General features: G+C 39.0%; 1 protein-coding gene across 6 annotated transcripts in view; it reads left to right on the top strand.

Annotated features, from left to right (window-relative positions):
* Positions 1-23,042, top strand: part of KIAA0556 (KIAA0556 ortholog) — a 195,645-nt gene that overhangs the window by 88,267 nt on the left and 84,336 nt on the right. For 4 of the 6 annotated variants that reach the window (XM_027862849.1, XM_027862850.1, XM_027862848.1 and 1 more), the window contains exons 8-11: positions 12,051-12,179; positions 16,173-16,437; positions 18,622-18,759; positions 22,814-22,986. In XM_027862849.1, the coding sequence (XP_027718650.1) occupies positions 12,051-12,179; positions 16,173-16,437; positions 18,622-18,759; positions 22,814-22,986 (705 nt within the window). The remainder of the gene's footprint in view (positions 1-12,050; positions 12,180-16,172; positions 16,438-18,621; positions 18,760-22,813; positions 22,987-23,042) is intronic. The other 2 variants (XM_027862853.1, XM_027862852.1) reach the window with 1 other exon arrangement.

Here is a 23,042-nt window from a genome sequence, read left to right on the forward strand (position 1 = left end):
GTTGTATTTATCAAACGCATTTTTGCATTGATGTGTGTGTGATTTTTTTTTATTAATGACATAATTTATTATACAGATGACTTTTCTATTACTGAACCTTTCCTATATTCCTAGTATCAGTCCTACATGAATAGAGTGAATAATTTTTGGTACTTTAATGTATTATTTGCCATTGTTTTATTTAATAGTTATGTGCATCAATATTAATGAATGATAATGGCCTTTCATCTTTTTTTATCTGCCTTTTCCTTGCCAAATTTCATGATCAAAACTTTATTAGCCTCAGAGAAAGAATTGTGCAGGTTACTGCTGAATTCTGACATGATCTTTTCTTGAGATTCCTGAGCTGCCCTCAGTTCATCTTTTAACATCTTACATTTATCTCTGTTCTAGTTAATTTTACCTTGAGAAATTTCTTGCATTTTTTTCTAATGCAACTGTTGGTACTTGTTTTAGTATATCTTTATTGTGATGATTTTTCTGATTATGTGATTTTTTTTTGAGGGGGCAGAGGTCTTGTTAAGCTTGCTCTTTGCTTTTTTAGTGATTTTTAATTTTCTTATTAGAATTTTGGACAATTTTGTTCTTTTGTTTTTTTTGGCATTATCCCTATTTGAGAGAGATCAAGAAATCAATTCAACAAACATTTTTAGTCACCCCTTCTCTACAAGATCCTGCCCTAGACCCAGTAAATAACAGACAAAAATAAATCAACCCTTGTCCTCAAGGGGTCTGCATTCTACTTCCAATTTCTTATTCTATCATCTTCTCAAGAAGCCCATTTACTTATATAATTATTATATTATTCATGGAGGAACAGCAGCATGTTTTTTCTCATCATTATTCAAATAAAATATTTTAGTGCAATATTTTTTTCACTGAAACCCCATTACCACTGTCACTGCCCTGTGGTTCAGAGGAAAGAGAACTAGATTTGGATGCAGAAGATCTGGATTTGAATTTCTAAGATTAACTGCCAATTTCCATTTTGGAGGGAGGAAAATACTATCCTTTTCATGGAATGACCTAATGACTTGTTTCCTAACACACTCCACAAAACAACGTTTTTTCAATTTAAAAGAATTTTACTTCAAATTCTTTGCCATCACAAAAAAAACTATAACAATTATATTTTGCATTATGTTTGATAACCCACCTCCTTCACATCATAAACACAACCATTAGCTTTTTTACCTAAATCAAATTGTACCCTTGTTAGTCACAGTTCATTTCAAATAGAGCACCAGTTTTCCATGGTTTGGGTGTCAGGTTTTTAATCAAGCTCAGCCTTGTTAAATCACCTCAACACAAGTCTTACAAATCACATATCCCCTTAGGGAAGTACTGTCCTGTAAATCAGAAGTGTCAAACATGGCAGTGGCCAGCAACACTCCTCAGTGCCCCCTGAACCAGATTAAAATGTAATTGGGAAATTTTTAACAAAATAAATAAAAATATAACAGAACATAGATAATATTAATGTGTAGTTTTCCAAGTCATCAAGCAGCCTGCAGGGAACCTTATGTATGGGATAGTGGCTTCCGTTTCTAGTTGAGTTTGATTACACTACTATAAATTATTGCAGGCAGAAAGGAGACCAGCCTTAAAAATGTCCTCCAGGTCCTTCAAATGGGCCTGAGGCTTTCTTATACTTACACTTTATTGTGCTGTACCCCAGAACTGTTGGAATAGCAGCTCCTTCTTTGTCCCTTCTGCTGCCTTTGTCCATGCCTCAGTTCTGGAGAGCTTGGATTCTCCTAGTCCATGTATGGCCACCCCTTTCCTGCTCTTAGATAGTAGTTAAGGACTCTTTGTGAGAGGTTTAAAAAAAAAGAAGAAATAATATTAAGAGGCTTTGGCCATCTCATGGCTCAACCCTAGGCTTACTTGGGCTTCTCACAGACCTTAGTTTACTCTTCCCTAACAGGAAAAAAGCCACCTCTACCCCTGCCCACCAATTCCTTTCTTTACTCAGATTCCATCCTCAATTTCAATTCATTGCAAAAACGTTTATGTACTACCTACTATGTGTATGAGAATCAGGATGACCTGAATCCAGTTCCTACCCCTGTGTGATGATCTTCTCACTTAATTTCATTTTTTCCAAAGTGACCCTCTCAGACTATAAGATACAGAACCGTTGCTTATTTGTTTATTGAATGGATTTGAATTTAAATGAAAAGGTTGTTTGGAAAGCCTCGAATACCAGGCTGAGAGTTGTTTATTTTATCTAGTAGGCACTAGTGAACCACTGCAGGTTTTTGAATAGGAGAGGGACATGTTCATGTCTTGCTTTTAGAAAGATGATCTTGGCCGCCTGTGAAGGATAGACTAGGGAGGGAGGAGCAGAGAAGCAGAAAGAAGATAGAGTCAGAGAAGTGAGAAGGGCCCGAAGTAGGATGGAAGAAGAAAAGACAGAAGAAAAGACAGACAGGAAGGCTACCGTCCTGGTGAAACTGACAGCACTTGGCCACTGGTGTGATGTGGGCACTGAGCAAGGGAGAGGGGTCAAAATGTCTTTAGATGGAAAACTGGGAAAAAATTTTGCAACAAGTATCTCTGATGAAGGCCTCACTTCTCAAATATATAGAGAACTGAATCAAATTTACAAAAGTACAAGTCATTCTCCAACTGATAAATGGTCAAAGGACATGAACAGGCAATTTTCAGACAAGGAAATCAAAGCTATCTATAGTCATGTGAAAAATTGCTCTAAATCACTATTAATTAGAGAAATGCAAATCCAAATGATGTCTTAGGTCTCACATCACGCTTATCAGATTAGCTAATATGACAAAAAAGGAAAATGATAAATGCTGGAGAAGATGTGGGAAAATTGGAACATTAATGCATTGTTGGTGGAGTTGTGAACTGATCCAACCATTCTGAAGAGCAATTTGGAACTGTGCCGAAAGGGCTATAAAAATGTGTATACCCTTTGACCCAGCAATACCATTACTAGGTCTATATCTCAAAGACATCCAAAAAAAAAAAATAAAGGGAAAAGGACCTATTTGTACAAAAATATTTATAGTAGCTCTTTTTGTGATGGCTAAGAATTGGAAATCAAAGGGATGCCCATCAATTGGGGAATGACTAAACAAGTTGTGGTATATGATTGTGATGGAATATTATTGTGCTATAAGAAATGAGAAGCAGAATGATTTCAGAAAAACCTGGAAAGGCTTACATGAACTGATGCATAGTGAAGTGAACAGAAGAACCAGGAGAACATTGTACACAGTAACAGCAGTATTGTTCAGTGAACAACCGTGAATGATTTAGCCATTCTCAGCAATACAATGACCCAAGACAATCACAAAGGACTAATGATGAAGCATATTTTCCACCTTCAGAGAAAGAATTAATACTGTTTGAATACAGACCGAAGCATGCTATTTTTCACTTTCTTTCATTTTTTTCTTTTATTCAGGTCTTCTCGTACAAAATGACTAATATGGAAATGTTTTATATCATTGCGCATGTGTAACCTATATTTGATTGCTTATTATCTCAGGGAGGAGGGAGGAGAGGGAAGAAGAGAGAAAATTTAGAACTCAAAACTTTAAATAAAAATGTTAAAGAATTGAAAAAAAAGATGACTTTAGAACCTTTGAGACTGGGATATATGGCAGCAGGAACAGCCCTTGGAAGTGAGAGCATCTGTCAGAATTCTTTTGTGCGCATTCTATAAATTGGTCTCACTGCAAAGCTCCAACCACTTGAGTTTCTTGACTTTTCATACCTGCTCATTTTTCCATCTGTCTTGAGGGGTTGCTAGTCAGCTTTCCTTTGAGAGTTATTAAGGATTTTTCTTCCCTGCTAAATGAAAGTTTAAAATGGCAAAGCTTACTTTTAGTGAAGGCAGAGCCTTTATTAGGAATGTTTTTTTGCATTTAGCTAAGTGTTCTCAGCTATTGCAAGTATTTCCTGAAATGGAGGAAAGAAATGCTCTTCTGCATAGGAACACATTTGTCATTTTAACCCTTCATGATTCACAGACATAGACCTTTTTCCTTCAGCTTTGGCGGTATTTGTCATCGGGATATGTGTTACATCTTTTTTTGGAGATGGAGTTTTGGTTTTTTTTTTTAATAGATACAATGGCTTTCTCTCTGTTCCTCATTCACAGCACTCCATCTCCTGTCTCCATGTCTTTACAGTGGCTGTACCCCACACCTCAAATGCTTTTTCTCCTTCCCTCTGCTTCATAGAATCCCTCTTCTTTCAAGATACAGCTTAAACATCACTTTCTGCATGAAGTCGTTCTTCATCCCCACCAGTTGTTAGTTCTCTCTTTCCCAAACTACATTGTATTTAACTTTTTTTGTATTTATTTACATTTACTATCTTTATATTTATATTCTTCCTCTCTCTCTCTCTCTCTCTCTCTCTCTCTGCATGTTTATACACATACAGACATTATACTTCTTGTCTCCTGGTTAGAAATCAATTCCTTGATGGTAGATATTGTTTCATATTTTCATTCCTAGTTGTTAGTACAGTAGCTGATACATAGTAGATACTTAATAAGTGCTTGGTGATTGATTGATTGATTGATTGATGACTTAATCATTTCTCACAGTCATCCTGTCACCCAATCAACAAATGTGTAGTAATGACAGACAGTTTACATAGTTCTGAGGATGAGTACATAAAAGAATTATTAAAAATAAATAAAAAGGCCTTTTGGGGAGACACCAGCTGCTGGGAGATCAGGTAATACCTCATATAGGATGTGGTACTTGAGCTGAGCTTAGAAGGAAACTAGATCTCCTAAGAGGAAGAGATAAGAAGGCATTAAATACCAGGCGTGGTGAAGAGCCTGTCCAAAGACAGGGAGACAGGAGATGAAATGTAGTATGTGAGGAAAAGGAAGGTCAATAATACATGGTAAATCTGAAAAGGTAGACAACAGCCAGATGGTGAAGGATTTTAGGTGCCAGGCAGAGCAGATAACATTACTATATTAGTGTACTTACTGTACAGTTGGGCAACTAAGTAATCCATAGTGGAACAGCTTGAGTATTAGCCTTGGAATAAGAGGACCTGGGTATAAATCTAAGCAGGGGAAGCCTAGTACAGTAGGAAGAATTCTATATCTTCTGACTCCAAAGGCCAAGGACTTGGGCCTTGGCCCTGCCACTGACTAATTGTGTGACCTTGGGTGAGTCACTTAAACTCCTTGGACTTCAGTTTCCTCAAGTTTCACATGAAGTAGTTGGACTAGATAATCCATCTCTAAACCACTTCCTACCTCTTTGACTTTGGGCACATCATATCCCTTTTCTAAGTTTCAGTTTTCTCATATGTAAAATGCTGCATTGGATTAAACTATTTCTGATGTTTCTTCCAACCCACAGCAGAGTTGCAGATCCTTGAGAGCAGAGCCTGGCTTGTTTTTGTCTTTGTAGCCCCACCATGCTGCACAGTGCATGGACATAGTAGGTGCTTAGTAAACATTTGTTAAATTATTGAAAATGTAAAGGCTGGAAATGATATCCCCCAATCACAGTGAATCAGGTTCATAATTCAGGGCTGCTGACTCCTATCCTAGCAGATTTCTATCTGTGGTTTCATCACTCTGACCAGTCCTTCTGAGTTAGCATATTGTTTTGCATTTATAAAAGATTGGCCCAGGTAACCATTTTCACCCAATGTTTCTGGTTTCTTTTGTTAATAGAAAATGAAGAGGAGCTCTATACTGTGTAGAATGAGAGATTTAGATCAGGTATTAAGAAGTCCTTCCTGGAAAAGAGAGTTATTAACCTCTAAAATGAGTTATGAAAGGAAGTGTTGAGATAGCCTCTTCAAAAAACTTTAAAAGAAGATTGATTTTCATCTGCATAAGATGATTTGAGTGCTTTCATACCAAAAAGTAATCAGAACAGGACAGATTAGACTTATCTAATCTGATATATAATCTAATCTAATGTACTTTAAAGTTACAAAAGACTCAAGGTTCCTTTCAACTCTGAGATCACATAAAATTGAAGAAAATATATTTTTTCATCTTTCTTATTCTTAACAAAACAAACATTTATTAAAGCATTTACTATGTATTAGGAACTGTGCTAAGTGCTGAGGACAGAGAAGAAAAAAATGCAAAACCAGTCCTTGCTCTGAAAGAGCTTACATTTTAATGGGAGAAACAACATTTATAAATCTGAACATATAAGATAAATATAGACTAGATTGAAGCTTGAGAGGATGGCACTAGCAGTTGGGGAGACTTTGATGAAAGGCCTCCCGGAGGAGAAAGTCCTCCTGGAGGAGGTCACACTTGAGCTGCATTTGAAAGGAGCCAAGGATTCTAAAGGTTGGAGTTTAGGGGAGACAGAGAGCATTCCATGAATGGAGAACACCCAGTGAAAAGATATGGTGACAGGAGATGGAATATGGAACACAAGGAACAACAGATAGGCCTGGATAGATTGTAGAGTGCATGGAGGAGAGTAGAACGTTAAGAAGAGTATAGGTTGTGAAGAGGCCAGAATGCCAAACAAAGGACTTTTTATTCATCCTGGAGATAATAGGGAGCTACTGGGGTAGGGATGGTGGAGGGAGGTCACACTTCAGGAAAGGTTCTTAGGCAAGTGCAATAGGATGTGTACATTAAGAAATCACTGGAGCAGCAGAGTAGAGGGGTAGATTGGACTGGGGAGAGAGTTAAGATAGGCAGACCAATTAGAAGGCCTTTGAGGTAGTATAGGTGAGAGGCGAGGAGGGCCAGAACTACAGGATTGACTTTGAGACAGGAGAGAAGATACATGTGAGGGATGTTGTCGAGAAAGGAATAACAAGATTTGACAACTGATTGGGCAAAGGGTGAGTGAGAGAGGAGTTGAAGATAAAACTGATGTTTCAGACCTCAGTGACTGGAAGAATGGTAGTTCCCTCAACAGTTATTAATCTAGAATTATTAGTCTGGCCTATTAGTTTAAAAAAAAATCTTCCCACCTCCAGGCTTTTCCCTCTCGCACAAGCTTCCATATGTATGATTCTGATAGTATCATTTTACTGTTTTAATACTTTGCTTAGCTCCCTATTGACTGTGGAATAAAAGTCTATAAACCATTGTTCCCCATTCATATTTGAACCTTTACTCATGGACCATTTGGACCATTTACCCATTCCTGAACTGGGCTGCTTCCCTCCCACCCTTATCTCTACCTATGGAAATCCTCCTGTGAAAGGAAGGATCCTTCCTGTGGAAATCCCTGTCTTCTTTCAGTGTCCAATTCTGGTGCCATCTTTTTCATGAAGACTTTCCTGATCTGATCTTACTCCCCATAGCTGAAAATAATCTCTTCCTTCTCCAGATTTTCATTTGGACTCCATATCTCTTTGTAAATATTTGCATAGATAGTTTATCCCACCTATTATAAACTACTTGAAAGCAGTTGTTGTTCAGTTGTTTCAGTAATATCTGACTCTTCATGACTCCATTGTAGGTTTTCTTGATAAAGATAACTGGAGTGGTTTACCATTTCCTTCTCCAGCTCATTTTGCAGATGAGAAAACTGAGGCCAACAGGGCTAAGTGACTTGCCCTGGATAGTAAGTATCTGAGGCCAGATTTGAACTCAGGAAGATGAATCTTCCTGACTCAAGGCCCAGCACTCTATCCACTCGCCACCTAGGTGCCTCGCTTGAAGGCAGAGATGTATCTTATTTTATCTTTGCATTCCAATACTGAAGAGTTGGCCTTAGAGTCAGGAAGACCTGTGTTCAAACATGCCTCTTACAGATGATCCCAGGAAGCTTTTCCAAGAGTTTCAGGTCTGCATTAGTGGACAGAGATTCTACATATTAGCACTTCATAAATATTTTTTTGAATTTAATTAGTTAATAAATATTTTAATTTAATTTAAAGGCATAGAAAAGTGTTATTAGTATCCCTTCCTTCTTGTAGGAGTCAGGCAAACCAATAAAATCACTCCCAATTTAGAGTTAACCTTATATATTCATTACAAGTATATGATCAAGTGGTTTTCTCCAAGACTGAATTAATATTTAGTTTATATACGTTTCATCTGAGAATCTCAAAATACTCAGTAAAAATTGGATGAGATGCTAATAATGTGTAGAACCTTATTTAATATGGCATCTATTACTTAGTCAAGAAAAGATACTTTACTGACTAAGTAACTATCTCACAGCTCAAAGACCCAGCTTACACTCTTTGGATCCATACTATCTTGCATTTTCAGGACAGGATATGCATCTACCTAATCTTATCTTTCTTCCAAAGGTGAAGAGACTGAGACATAAACATTTGTCTGCAGGTGTTCAAAAATGCATCCTGGCTTAAGAACCAAGCAGCTCCAGCTTAAGTAGGAGGCAGGGTCACACGGTGTAAAGAACGAACAAGTAGGATTCTGAAGAAGTAGATTGTAAACTCTGTCCTGCCACACACTGGCTGCCTCATTAAGAGTTCCTTCCCTGCCTGGGGCTTCTGTCTCCTCTTCTGTCACATGCAGGGCTGAGACCTGATCTTACCATTTGTAGGATTCTATGAGAATGTAGGATTCATGGGTCACAAAATCATGGACTTGGGCCTGGATGTGACCATAGAGGTCATCTGGTCTAATCTTCTCTGTTCAGAGATGAAGAAGCTGAGGCCCAAAGAAAGGAAGGATATCATCAAGCTCACATCAGTATTAAGTGGCAGAGCCAGGATTTAAACTTGGCATCTTTAGCTCCAAGTCCAGTGCTCCATACCGTACCTCACACAAAACTGAAGCCTTCCGGGTGCCAGGCCTTTGTCTGAATTGCTTAGCCATTCTGTTTATATTTTACTGAATGCTGACCATCCTTTTGTATAGAATGTCGTTTCTTTCCTCCTTTGGTTCCACACCTACCAGCTATGTAAGCAAAAGCAAGTGGACGATTAATTATGTTATGTACTTGAGCTTATTGATAGTCCCTGGAGTGTTTGCTCTGTTATTGCTGTTCTAATTATCTGATTATCTGGGATTATTCATAAAAGAAAAGAGATGATAGCATCAGATTTACTCTAGATTCCATTCCTGGCGTTTCTAAGCCAGGGTGGATTTCCTTGGACTCGTCAGTCATCACTTCTAGCACTTCCCGTCCTGTAACAGTAGTCTCTATCAGTGTTCCTGCACAGATAGAGCTCTGGACTCGAGATAAGAATACATGGATTGAAATCCCACTTCATGAGCTGACTTGTGTGTGACCTCCTGCTTAATCTCTCTCTCTCTTTTTTTTTTTAAGGCAGTTGGGGTTAAGTGACTTGCCCCGGGTCACACAGCTAGTAAGTGTCAAGTGTTTGGTCTGAGTTCACATTTGAACTCAGGTCCTCCTTATTTCAGGGCCGGTGCTCTATCCACTGCGCCACTTAGCTGCCCCCCTGCTTAATCTCTTAATCCTTAACCCTTCATTTCTTTGAACCTCAGTTTCCTCTTCTGTGAAATAAGGATAATAACAGCACTTATCTCACAGGTTGGTTGTGAGAATAACCTATACAAAGTACTTTGCAAGCTTTAACGTGCTAGATGAACATGAGTCAGTAGTTAACCCCACTTGTCACATGTAACAAATGTAACAATACTAACTGATTGTGGTAGAGAATGTGGTAAATAGTGTGCAGGAGGGCTAAGGAATTCCACTACTAAGGGAGGAAAAGTCAACCCCAACGTTCATTCCCAGGGAATTGAGTCAGAATGTTATTTTCTACTTTAAAGTGATTATTTGTAAAGTTCAGGGTACCGTTGATCATACTGTTTTCAAATGAAGACATATGCTTATTGAGAGACTGAATAGCCTAAAGATACTTTGAAAAGTAGGAAAGTCATTTTGGAACCCTTTTAGAGTTAGACATTTTCAAAATAAACCAGATGTCAAGTTTTTCCCAGTCCCTAAATGTGAATATTCCTCCAAGGTCTGTCCTTGGCCCTCTTCACTTCTCTCTCCATGCTCTCTCTCTCTCAGCAGGCTCATATACTCCCACATCTCTGTGCAGATAACTTCTTAATCTTATATAGACAATCCTGACCTCTCTTCTGAACTCCAGATCTGAGTCTTTAATAGGCAGCCCACAGAATATCACCACCTGCATGTTCCACTGTCACCTCAAATTCAACCTGTATGATAAGAAATATACTCTCTTTACCCATAAATCTGTGGTGGTCTTGATTAGTTCAAATAATGAATTTCCTGAAGTGGTCACGTCTTCAAATCTGTACTATTCAAAGTTATAATTATATAAAATATGGTCATTGTTTCCAGCCCAATGAAAACATGCAGTGTGAATTTGAATAATGCCACCATATCATGGGATTCATTATTTGTGCTAATTGGGACCTAACTGTTTTACCATTTACCCAGTCTTCCATATTCAAAACCTTAGTATTATTTTTGATCCCTTCTCCCTCACCTCTCATATCCAATCAGTCACCTTCTCTTGTTGATTCTACCTTTCTGGCATCTCCTCATTTCCACCCTCCAGGACTCCTAACAGATCTTCTGCCTTCACTTTCCCCCTTCAAGTCTATCCTTCATATAGCTGCAAGAAGCTTCTTTATTCATAGATGTGGGTCATTGCTTTGCTCAAAAAATCTCTATAGTGGCTCTCTGTTGCCTACTGAGCAAAATTCAATAATATAATGTAATATAATATAATATAACATAACATAAATCAGTCCAAAGTAATTAAGTACAAGACATTTTGGGAAGGATCATACTAGCAGCTGGGAGAGTCAAGAAAGGCTTCATGTAAAACATGGTGCTGTATCTTAAAGGGAGAGAGAGATTCTGGAAGACAGAGATGAGGAGGGAGTACATTCTAGGCATGGGAGACAGCTAGTGCAAAATCATGAAGATGGGAGATTGATTGGTATGTATGAGGAAAAAGAAAAGTCCAGTTTAATTGGCTCATGTTGTGTGGGAAGGGGAGTAATATCCAGTAAGGCTAGAAAGTTAGTTTGGAACCAGGTTGTAAACATTGTTAAAAAGCTAAATAAGGAATTTATATTTTAGTCTAGAAGCAATAGGGAGTCATTGGCTTTTATTGAATAAAGGAGTGACATGGTCAAGCTTGTGTTTAAGGAAAATAGCTTTGGCATCTTTGTGGAGGACAGACTGGTGTGGAGAGAAACTTGAGTCTAATTAGAAGGCTATTGCACTAATCTATGATATGTCATTTGACATATCGTCAAATATGAATTTGAAAGAGAAAAGATTAATTTGGTTTACGTTTCCACCTGACTAGCTAAACACCCTGAAGGTGGGATTAATAAACTTGAAATTAGCTTTCCAGTTGCCTTTTTAGTTCAGTTATGTCAATTTAGCCTGCTCCTGAGGGACTAAAAGTTCAATATGAGTCAGCAGTGTGATATGGCTGCCAAAAAATGACTGCCGTTGTAGTCTGCCTCATATTTAGGCCTGGGGACGCAATGGCTCTGCTGTGTTCAGTTCTGGCCATACTACATCTAGGGTGCTGTGTTCATCTCCAGGGGAACCCCAGTTTAGGAAGCACATTAACAAGCTGAAGAGGAGGAGGACAGCCAGGATGGCGAAGCATAGGAAGATTAGGCCACATGAAGAGCAGTTGAAGGGACTGGGGATGCATTTAACCTGAAGAAAAGAAGACTTGCGGTGGATGGTGGATGTGACCATTCTCTTGAAGGAGTTTAAAGACTATCATAGGCAAGAGGATCAAATTAGGGGCAAAATTCAGAGGAACAAATGGAAGTTGAACGAAATATAAAACAGATTTAAACATGATTGAAGGGAAAGCTTCCTAATAATTAGAGCTATCTAAAAGACAGTGGGCTGCCTCAGGAAGTATCATCTTCCTTCTCAGTAGAGATCTGCAAGCGAAGGTTTAATGACCATTTGCTGGATATGTTGTAGAGGAGATTCTTGATCAAATATAGGTTGGGCTAATGGCCATGGAGGTCCATTTCAGCTCTGAGATTCTCTTCTTCAAGGAAACATCCATCAGTTGCCATGCAGGAGATATTTTATAACTTGAGAAACAATGAAGAATTTTGACCACACCCTGTTCTTTGTGTTTGTCTCTAGAATCCCAGTTATCCCACCAACAGCACTCCCTGTGATTTTAATTTTTCCCTTCTGAATACACATGGACAATCAGACCCCCACAGCGATGCAGACAAAGAAAGGATACTCTTAACTATTCATGATGTAATGGTAAGATCTCTTTTCAGCATTATACCAATGTAGACCAAGAAAGAACCATAGACTTCGCTTTGATTGTTCAAACAATTGGGCCATAATTTGAATCACTACATGAGGTCCTTTACTGGCCACAGGTAAAATGTAAAAAGCAAGTAATAAGACCAGCATTTAATGACAACAAAAGAAAAGCCTCCAGCAAGTACATCAAAAGACTTAAAGCAACATGTGAGAGATTTATCTGATTCTATTAAACATTATATTCTTTGGAACTAATGGTCACAAGCAAGAAGCTATTCTGAATGTCTTTCCTCCATAAAAGTACAGGCCCTACTGAGAAAAGAAAATGCCTGGTTTATTGCTGTCCTGCTAAAGGTTGTTGAAAATATTTTTGGTGCACTGCCCAGAGGAAAGATGCTCCAAGATGACAGTCTATCAATTGCGTTTTATGTTGTTTTAAAAAATGAAAGAGTGGCCATTCTTAAGGTAGGATTAATTTCCTAAATTAATCCACAGTGGAGAACTTCATTGAAAAAAATAATGCATGAAAAAAAACAGCATGAAAAATAGAGACCCCCAGAGAAGGTAGAGAGCATGGATGAGGACTATAATCTGTGCTTTCTTAATAGTAGTTATTCCAAAATACTGCCAACTTTTAACCCATAGCATAGCTGACCTGCATTCCTGATTTTTCTTATCAGAGACTCATAGCACTAGTCTAAGCCTGCAACTCAGGGAGGGAGTAGGAGGAAACAGAAACTTTTCTTTTTCCTACCCTGGAAACAGAGCCGAATAGGCAAAATTTGCCTTTGGCCCCCTTTCTGTCCTCTCCTCAGGCCCTCAGTGACCAGTCCTCATATTCCTTAAACTTGCCACTGTGGCACTCTACCCTGATTTGTTCTATCCTTCAAAGGGCTCCAAATGCCAAAAGTACATACTTTGCCCCCAGTCAAAATGCCCATTCCCTCTGTGCAGCTAGAAGGAAAGTCATCTAACTTTAATTAAAGCCCCTTAACAATCAAAGAAGTCCTTGTAGTACTCAAAGAGGAAAATGATTAGCCCAGGTGAATGTTTTAATGGTCCCTTTTATGTCTTATTTTATTCTTATCTCTTTACCTGTTATAGCCTTCCAAGTGAAATGTAAGCACTCTGAGAGTAGGGAGAGTTTTATGTTTGTCTTTTTCTCCTTGGTGCCTAGCAGGATGCCTTGGATATAGTAGATACTTAATAAATGTAGAATTTAGTTAAATAGAATAAAAAGGAAAGAAAAAAATCAGGTAATATGGGAGAAAATATTCTTGGGTATGAGGCTTACCCTATAAATATCCCTGCTTGGGAGTCTATCCCTTGGGTCAGTTTCTTTAAACTCTTTTTGTTTTTCACAGTTTCTTCCCTTTTTCCACTTTTAAATCCAGAACTTTTTCTAAAAGTGCTGAGTTGTTTTCAGGACAATTTCCATGGCTTCAGTCGCAGGGGCTACCCAGTGGTAAGACTGGAGGTGTTTATATGTGAGTTGAGTAGAGAGGAGAAGAGGAAGGGCTAATTTTAATGAATGGGTCCTTAATGAGGCTGGTATTTCTAAGTCTAGACCTATCAGGCAACCAGTAATGGGACTTTGCACAATGCTGGGCCCCAACTACCTCCATCTGTGACAAGGTACAGAAACATTCTTCATTATCAAGCCTTTGATTCCTCACACTGAAAAAGTATAGTAGATGACAAGGGTAGTTTTATCACTTTCAAGTAAAAGTTGGGGAAGACATTCTGTTCTCTTTCCCTATTCCCTGTGTCAACAGCTGCTTATCTCTGGGGCCATGAACTGATGAAGTCTGGCAGCCATGCACTTCAGCACACATAGAGGTCCCAAACGCATAGAATACTTTCAATATTGCCATTGTGGTTCCACACAGATAACATGGATCAGTAGCAAAGGTATGTTCCCTGAAGGAAGTGTGCCCCAAAGCCAAGAATAATAATTAATTAGTTAACATGAGTCATGCTGAATAAACATTAAATTCTTTCATTAATATCCTGTCCCAGTTTCTAAACATGGTATAGAGGAGACCCCAGCTCTGCCTGTGGAGCATGGGCCCTTGTAGGTCCTGCCAGTTTAGAAAGGCGTTGAGTTATGGACCTGACAAGGAATTACATAGCTGTGGGGTAAGGACCAGTCTCACTAGGTGAAAAGGAAACTCATCGACCTAAGATTGGCCACTGGCTGATGAATATTTTTTTTCACTGTAGCAACTGAAGAAGACTGTCTACTAAGGTAGTGTGTTCTTGAAGTGTGGCCTTTAAATGCTAGCAGTCCCTGAGATACTTTCAGGGAGTCCATAAGGTCAAATCTTTTTTTTTATAATAATAATAATAATAAATATTAAGATATTATTTGCCTATTAATGCACTCCATCCTTTTTTCCAATTACAAATCTATATGAGGCCAGATTTTCTTCATATGCTTCAACTCGAAGCAAATATAAGAATCTGGTTCTTGTCTATTAACACATTAAAAAGATATGCAAAAATGTGTAAAATACTGCAACTCTTTTCACTAATTTTATTTTGTTTTGGAAAATATAATTATTTTCCTTAAAATGTTATTCAAATTAATGTATAATGAATGGGTTTATTATTGTCATTTTAAATGAACTAATATTTTAAAATTTTGTCAGTTTTAGTTTCTAATATGGTAAATATCAATAGATATTACCTACATAAACAAGAGCTCTTTGAGATCCTCAATAATTTTTAAAAACATAAAGGATACCTGAGACCAAAATGTTTGAGAACTGCTAGACTAAGGAGGCATGGAGAGGTTGTTGTATGCATCCAATTAAAGATCTGGGAAGTATTGAAATAATCATTGATTCTATGTAGTTGAGATGAGATTTAAAAAAAAAATCTTGCAAAGCAGTTTCTATGAATTGAGATAGCAAATGATGTCTGGCTCATACAGGTAATCATATTAAAGTTTCCTTTTCATCTTGGTTTAAAAACTAAATGATGATTTTTGAGTCAATAGACCAACAATTAGAAATAAACTATACTGATTTCACATTAGGCAGAGATGTTTTCCTCATTGTAAGAGACCTGATAGATTGACTTCTAGCACAGTGTAGACATGAATAAACCCTTAGAAAGGCAATTAATAGAAGGAAAATCCAAAGCAGTCACTCCTTTAAAGAATGTGACAGTTTAAAAAAAAAGATATGGGGATGTAAAACTCTTCAAAGCTAAGAATCCAGTATTTGGGGTACAGTCATATCCATTTGAGACCAAATGTCCCCAGTTCATGGTTCCATTAAGATCTGAGAGGGAGAGCATGAAAAATGAGACTAGTGGGCTTTCAGCATGGGTTCAAAGTATGTCTCATAAGCAATTGGTGACCTCAGAGATAATAAAGTTTAAGATTTGCTATGACCTTTTAATGCATGTAAAGTGCTTTGTAAATCTTAAAAGTGATACAGAAATGCCAGCTATTAAATGCCAGCTCTAGCTTTATAGATTTGGGTGTGCAAGGCTAGCGTTTCAGAGGCTGTTATTTTCTCCTGTATACTCCATTGGCAGGTTGGGGAATCTGCCATTTAGGACTAAGAACACATAGCCAGAAGTAGGCCTCATCCCAGAAAAGCTAGGTTTTCCATAGCCATGGTTAACTGAATTCAAGAGAATATAACATGCTTGTTATTTACGTTCCTGGAGATTTTGCTCTATACATAAAAATATTAAATTAAACCAATTTCAGTGCCTACCTCACCTCCATCCCTTACTCCCATTTCTGTAGAGAAATGCCCATTTATCCCTGCTCCTTGTTTTCTTTCTTTAAGCCTATGCATGACAAAATATCAGGATGGGGGAACAGGATTGGTAGTGATAGTGGTTTTGTTTTGTTTTGTTTTTAATGTTATTTCAGTAGAAATATTTTCTTTGGCTAAAATTAATTATTTTCAAATGAGGTGTTCTCTGAGTACTACTTTTTTTTTTTTTAATCTATTTGGATTCTGTTAGGAACTAAGAAAAAGCCTGGAGCTTAGTGTAAATCTACAGAAAAAAGAAAAAGACTGTTCCAGTGAAGATTATGACTCTATTGAAGAGGACTTATTCACAGAACAGGTGCCAGAGGATAAGACCCTAGACTCTTCTGGAGATGACCTTCCACTTGCTGGAAGTGACTCTGTCCTGGAAGAAGCTCCCAAGGATCAGGAGGCGAAGGAATTCAGTACTGAATGCTCAAACACACTCATTGTACTGGAATTGAATCCAGCTTCCAAACGTGAGCTCTTTCTTACATTTGGCGTGGCATGGTTTTTGTTTGGTTAATGCTTGATTTCTCAGAGTGATACTCCCCACTCCTACCTTAACATCAGAGTAGGCCAGGATGGGGTCAGGGACTACAGGAGCCAAAAGGTTTGGGGCTTCAAAGGAACAGGTCTCAGTGGACTGAAAAACCAAGCAAGGGAAAGCATGAGCAGAAACATGGCTATTTTTAGCTTAAAATGCACCAGAAATACATCGGTGCTGTGGATTAAATTACCTCTGAAAAGAAAAGTGAAGAGGGAGGTGGGCTGTGATGGCAGTAAGCCTGATCCATCTCAGGACAGGCCAATTGAGGGAGGAGGAATCCACGTCCTTTCCGTGCATTTGAAGGGAGAGCCACCGCTGAGGGAGAACAATTGAATGGGGTGGTACAAAGGAATGGTACTGGGGCGAATTCGGTGGAAGGAGATGCAGCTTCTTGACATTTTAATATTTTTCACAATTAAACTGAGAAATAAGCCCTGCCAAATGAGGTGCTTGGAGCTGCATCATGAGGCGTGTAGGAGCCCTGGTGCCTGTGGAGTTGCGATGCCTCCCGCTGCCTTCTAGCTCCAGTGCCTTTGATCAGCAGCAGCATGCTGAGCTGTTTAACCTCAGTCAGGAGGAGGAGCTGGCTCTCACTGGAAAGGGCACCATCCTTTAAGTCTCTGCCAATGGACCCAAGAAAGGCTAATGTGGAAGAGAATGTAGCCAAGTGTTCCCGAACCCTCATGCCCACATACAAATACAGTTCTGGCCTAGCTCAAGACTGGTCTGAAATGGCCCTTCTGGCTCTGGGCCTTCTCTGAGAAAGACTCGAGAGAGAGCATAATAATCCATGCAGGCCCAATAGTTTAGGTCCGACAGTCTAAGGCATCAGGCCCTTCAGATGAGTTCAGTTCAGCAAACATTTGTTAAACACTCTTGTGTGCTGATCACTGTGCCTGACACTTGAGGAAACACATGATGTAGACATGACACAGAACTGAACGGTCTTATGTGGTGACAGTCTTGTGGGGCAAGAGGGTAGGCCCAGGTTTGTGTTTCTTGCCTTTTTTATCTGGACAAAGTTGAACACAACCCTGGAGCCTACTGAAGCACTTAATGCTAGCCTTCCGTTGATCCTATGGGTCCAATACTAGACTGCGATGTCTGCAGAATTCCAGATGAGTGAATTCCCCAGGCATTCTACTGCCAGATGTTCTAGTATCATAACAAGGGTTGATAGAGGGCTCCAACCTCCATAGAGGTTGAGAGAGAGAGTCAAGAGGTGGAGCACATTTCAAGGAGTTCTCTGCCTTGCTATGTTCTTTTTCTTGTTCAGCATACACACAGTCCTTGCTATCTTGGGTCTATTATGGGCCACCCCTTGCATCCTGAATACCAGGCAGAAACCCAGCATGCCACAAAGTGATGTAAAAAATGGACATCAATAAGTGACAGCGTCAGAACAGACTCAAGTCATGACTTTTGTGTCACCACAACTCAAAACCAACCAGATGGACATAAAACAGTTCAAGTTATTAACCTGATACTTTCCTAGAATTCTGATATGGCTTCTTAGTTTGATACCTAAAGCACATGTCATAACTCCAGTTGTGTTGATATTCTTATTAGACAAATGTACATGATACTAACTCACATTTCCATAACCCTGCATGTGTAATGTTTTACAAAGCACTTGCTTTGCAACAAACATGTGAGGTAGGTCATACAATTATTGCCCCCAATTTACAGGTGAGGAATCTGAGGCAGGTCTCTTCAGCAAACAGAAGTGACTTTCGTAGAGTCACACAACTACTTGAGTGTCAGAGCTGGGACCTGAATCTAAGTGTTTTTTCTTTGAGACAACTACTTTCTGTACACCACAGCTACTTCTCCCAATAGCTCCACTTTATCTAGTGCTTTCTAGTTTATTAAATTGTGTGTGTGCGTGTGTGTGTGTGTGAAAAATTTCCTTTGACCCTTAGAACAACCCTAGGAGGTAAGTTGTGCAGGTATTATTATCCCAGTTTTACAGATGAGGAAACTGAGGGCCAGAGAGGTGACCTTGTACCCAAGGTCACACAGTTGGTAAGTGGCAGACCTAAGTCTCAAAACCAGATCCTCCGATTCTTCATTCAGGACTTCTTTCTGTTTGACAATTTGTGTTTTCTTGCAGATAAAAGGGAAAGAAATCTGTCTGCCAAGCGCAAGGAGAATGCTGAGCTCTTTATTCCAACCAAGCCAGACACAGCCCAAGGTCGAGGAGATCGCCAGCAATGTGCTGCTTTACAGGACCAAGAAAAATCCTACTCTAGTAAGGGGGCCAAACATTATTCAAAGCAGTCCAAACCTGGGCTTCATCCAGGTGGGGCTGTGGGGCTATGGAGCCATGTACTCCTTCACTTGAACCCGCTATATACCAAACGCTACTGAAGAGCATCTTTCTCTACCTTCCTGACTCTCCTTACCAGAGATATGATTAATCTTCTTTACAGATCTTCTTTTCATAGTCTGCTTCTTGTAATATTGAACTGATTGATTTTATTTTGCTTGCTTAGAGGTGAAAGCTTCTATTGACTCGCTGAGCAACTTTATGAAAGTAAGAAGTCTATTAGTGTTTTGACACTACTTGTTAACAGGATTTTATCCCTGCCCTTCATCTACTTACTTTAGGACATGAAATTTGGAGAGAAGTCAGGTTTTCTTTGGCTAAAGGTGACTGCTTCTCATTTTGTTATGTTTGCTAGCACCATAGGATTTGCAGTGATCTTACACTGAAAATCAGTCTCAGTTAGGGCAGTCAGAGCTGGAGTAAGAGAGTGGTGCCTTGCGGCAAACGTCAGGAACAAGTTAACACTCAATCAGCACCAAGGGAGCCACTTTGGCTCACATGAAAGAGGCCTGTTGGGGCCTCCACAGGACCTGAGAAAGATGGAGAGAAGGCGACAAAATCACAGTGGCAATCAACAATATGGGGAATTAAATGTAGTTAGTGTCTTCTTGATGGCACAAAAATGTCAAGGTCACCAAAGCTGATGTAGTTCATGAGATCATAGGATTCAAGGCTGGAGAAGATCATAGAGATTATTTAGTCTGATGCCTTCATTTTGCATGTGAGGCAACTAAGGCATAGTAAGCCTAGGACGTTCTATTAATTTAAAAAAAAACATAAATTTTAAAACAAGATTGGTATTGTCATGTAAAATTAGAATAAAATTAAGTGAATTTTGACTATTAGATGCTTAATATAGAGACTTAGATGAAGTTTCCTTTACAGATAAGCAGGGGGCTAAATATTCTTGTATTAAAAAATGGAATTTGGGAGAGAAATTGGGCCTCTCTTTAGACTACCATATTTCCACATCCATGGTGGCTTAGACATCAAATTATTACTGTAAGTTTGGCAAATATCAGTCTTTTTCCAAAACCTTTTCACATGTATTGAAGGAAAAAATACTTAGTAACATTGATTACTTCTTGTATTGACCATGTTCATTTTCTGCTTTCTGTGATGCCATAACACTGAAAGAAAAAGGAAAAAAAAAAATTTTAAAAAGAAAAGTTCAATTCATTTGCCTTTAGGTTAGTAGATATCACATGCTACATTCTCAATATACTTCCCCAGTTTACATAATCCTCAAAAGTAGGCCATAGGGTCGATTTGCATGCCCCAGTCCTTGTCAGCCAAGCTGATGTGTCAGCAGCTGTACTTTTGTACTGGAATGTTATAGATTTATTAGCAATACTAGCCTATGAAGTGAAAATAATGATAAATGCTCATGCTGAATCCCAGCTGTCCATGGTTCTGAAGACTGCCCCACCTGTTTCGTGTCCTTATGGCTTCAACTACCAGAATTTATATATTCATGAACTTTCTAAGAAATGAATTTGAAAAGCTTTTCATAAGCCTGTGGTCTTCTCGAGAGCCTGGAGAGGGTGAAAGGACATTGGTCTCTCATGGCAGAAACTTTACTGTCCAAGCTGTCAAAGTGCTCTGTGAAAGTGACATATTTGAACCACTTTTCCCAGACAAGCTGCCAATCCAAGTAATAAAGTAATATTCCTCAGGTTCACTGAGAGAGCACTGCCAAGCCCTGTCATGAGGCTGAATTTCATTAACATTTCTGTCATGCCAACTCCAGAGTACATAAACCAATGTCCTACAGCTTCGTAGGCCTAATCCTGCTGGATCATAATAATCTGTTGTCCATTTTCTTGCAAGAGTCTGCTGCATATTCAAGAAGAAGAAGGTGAGAGTTAAAGAACAGTATTTATCTAGTAGGGGCTGGAGGTCAGAGGAGATTTTATTTAATCTAGGTTCCTGATTATCTTATTATAAAATCATAAGTCTTATTCTGTTCGCTAGTGATTTGCTTTCTTGTGAACACAGGAAGTTAAAGATCCGTCTTCTCTTTACCTAATTCCCTCCAAACCTCAGCCATCATTTTCATCAGAAAAACACATAATGTCAGAGATGGAAGGGCTGGGCTATAAAGTCCAGCCATCTCATTTTACAGAACAGTACACATATTTAATCCTAGAACCTGAGTCCTGGAAGGAAAACGTAGAAATCATCTGGTCCAGCCCTCCTATCTTATAGCTTACAGACATGGAGATACAGAGAGGCTGAGGGAGAGTTCTGACCAAAGTCACACAGCAAATCAATAGCGGAGCTTGGAGTAGAACCCAGATCATCTCCTAGTTTCATGTGCCTTTTCATGGGCGCTCTCACTGCATACCTTTATCGACAGAAGTGAAAAATGGGTATTTTGGATCATTTTTAAAATTCTGTACAGCAAGGGCACTGTGAGGTCTGTTGCAGATTTTGCTAGTCCTCATTTATACAAAGTAAAAAATATTCGTCCTGTGTCCCAGTGACCGACTGGTAAATAGATTCAGTGGTTTGCTAATTCCGACTGTCATCCTATCAGTCTGACATAGTAGTATCATTCTGGCAGTTTTATTTTCTAAATTCCTAAGCCCTGGAGATGGTCAAATAGCTTCTGAAAGGAAAGAAGGCTGTTATGTTTAAAGGAGAAGGAAGGACATTGAATGGGGTTAGAGAGAATTGGATATCTGTCCCCACTGAGCATTCAATCAATTCTTCATTTTTATGATCATAGAAGCAGCACTTTAGGAGGTAAGTTTTTCTGAGGACTACACAAGAGTCTGATGGAAAACAATGCTACCTAATTTTTTAATCACCAAGCCACCCATAATCAGACATAGAAAGAAATCTTAATACCCTTGAATACCCTAAACCAGACTTATAGATTGCCTACTGAATAGACATACATACATAGCAGAGTGGCATCCTTTTCATGAGGGGAACATCTCCATTCAAAACATATTATCCTAGCAGTGCTGGAAACTACCACTGTAGACTCATCCTAGATTTTTTTTTTTCACGCTTTTGAGAATGCCAGTATTCCTCCACCCACTGAGAATGCTTTTCTTTGCTATTGCAGTTGCTTAACTTCCACATGTTGGATCTCAGTAAGACTCAAGAGCAGAAAGGGAGATTCAAATGCTGCAACAAGATTTGTCCGCCTTTGGTTGCTGTGATGGCTTACCCAAACAGATACAAATCGGAGCATGTTATTTAATGAACAGCCTTTATGTTTGGTCCATAATGGGTAATAGAGGTGCTTGAGTCAAGTTGTGCATCTAAACATATTGAAGTTGCTTTATGCTTCGCACTTCAGTGCTCCACAAATCCATGACTTCATTGATGTGAATATTCCCTCCACCAAAATAGACTGAAACCTCCCCCACACAGCAGGAGACAAACTGGAGCCAAAAATCATTAATCACCCGAGGACTGACTTTCTTCCAATGAGCCCTCTCAAACTTAGTAGGCTGGTCCTTAGGGGACAGATGCAGTTTTTGACTTACACCACACTAGCATAGTATTCGAGAACCCAGAGTAACTTTAGGACCACGATGACACATCAGAGCAGTATCTTGGTAGGGGGAAAGTCTATATTTGTCCATACTATCACAGGAAAAACTGTTGTATAATGGAAGGAGCACTGAACTTGGGGTCAAGGGGCACAGGTTCTAGTCCTACCTTTGTGCTTTGGCACTTTACCTAACGGGATTTCAGTTTCCTCATCTTTAAAATGAGTGAGTTGTACTAGATGACCTCCAAGGTCCCCTTCAGCTTAAAGTTCAGTGATTACATTAATCAGCCTTTGACAACAAATGTTAAGTGATGTGACCTAACTTAACGCTTCAAATTGAGTTCCAGTAAAAGAATCTCTTGATATCCAAGATGGTATAGAAGAGGTTTGGGCAAATGTAATATCATTTGTACTTCTCCCTGTCAGTGTGGTCTAAAGGAATGTCATCTCACTTTCTACTGTCAGGACCAGGAAGCCGAAAAGAGAGGCCTCTATCTGCCACACGAAAGAACATATGTAAGGATGAAGATCCTGAAGAAGATGCCTCAGCTGTCCTCAGGGCTATACAAGTCGAAAATGAAACTTTACAAAAGGAAATCATTAGCAGAAAGGCAGACACTCTGGCTAGCCAACAAAAGGTACGTTGGACAGCTGAATAAGTTGCAGAAGCATTCAGAAATCAGTGGAGAGAGAA

The sequence above is a fragment of the Vombatus ursinus genome, unplaced genomic scaffold (genome assembly GCF_900497805.2).
Source record: "Vombatus ursinus unplaced genomic scaffold, bare-nosed wombat genome assembly UNPS02014770.1, whole genome shotgun sequence".
NCBI lineage: Eukaryota > Metazoa > Chordata > Mammalia > Diprotodontia > Vombatidae > Vombatus > Vombatus ursinus.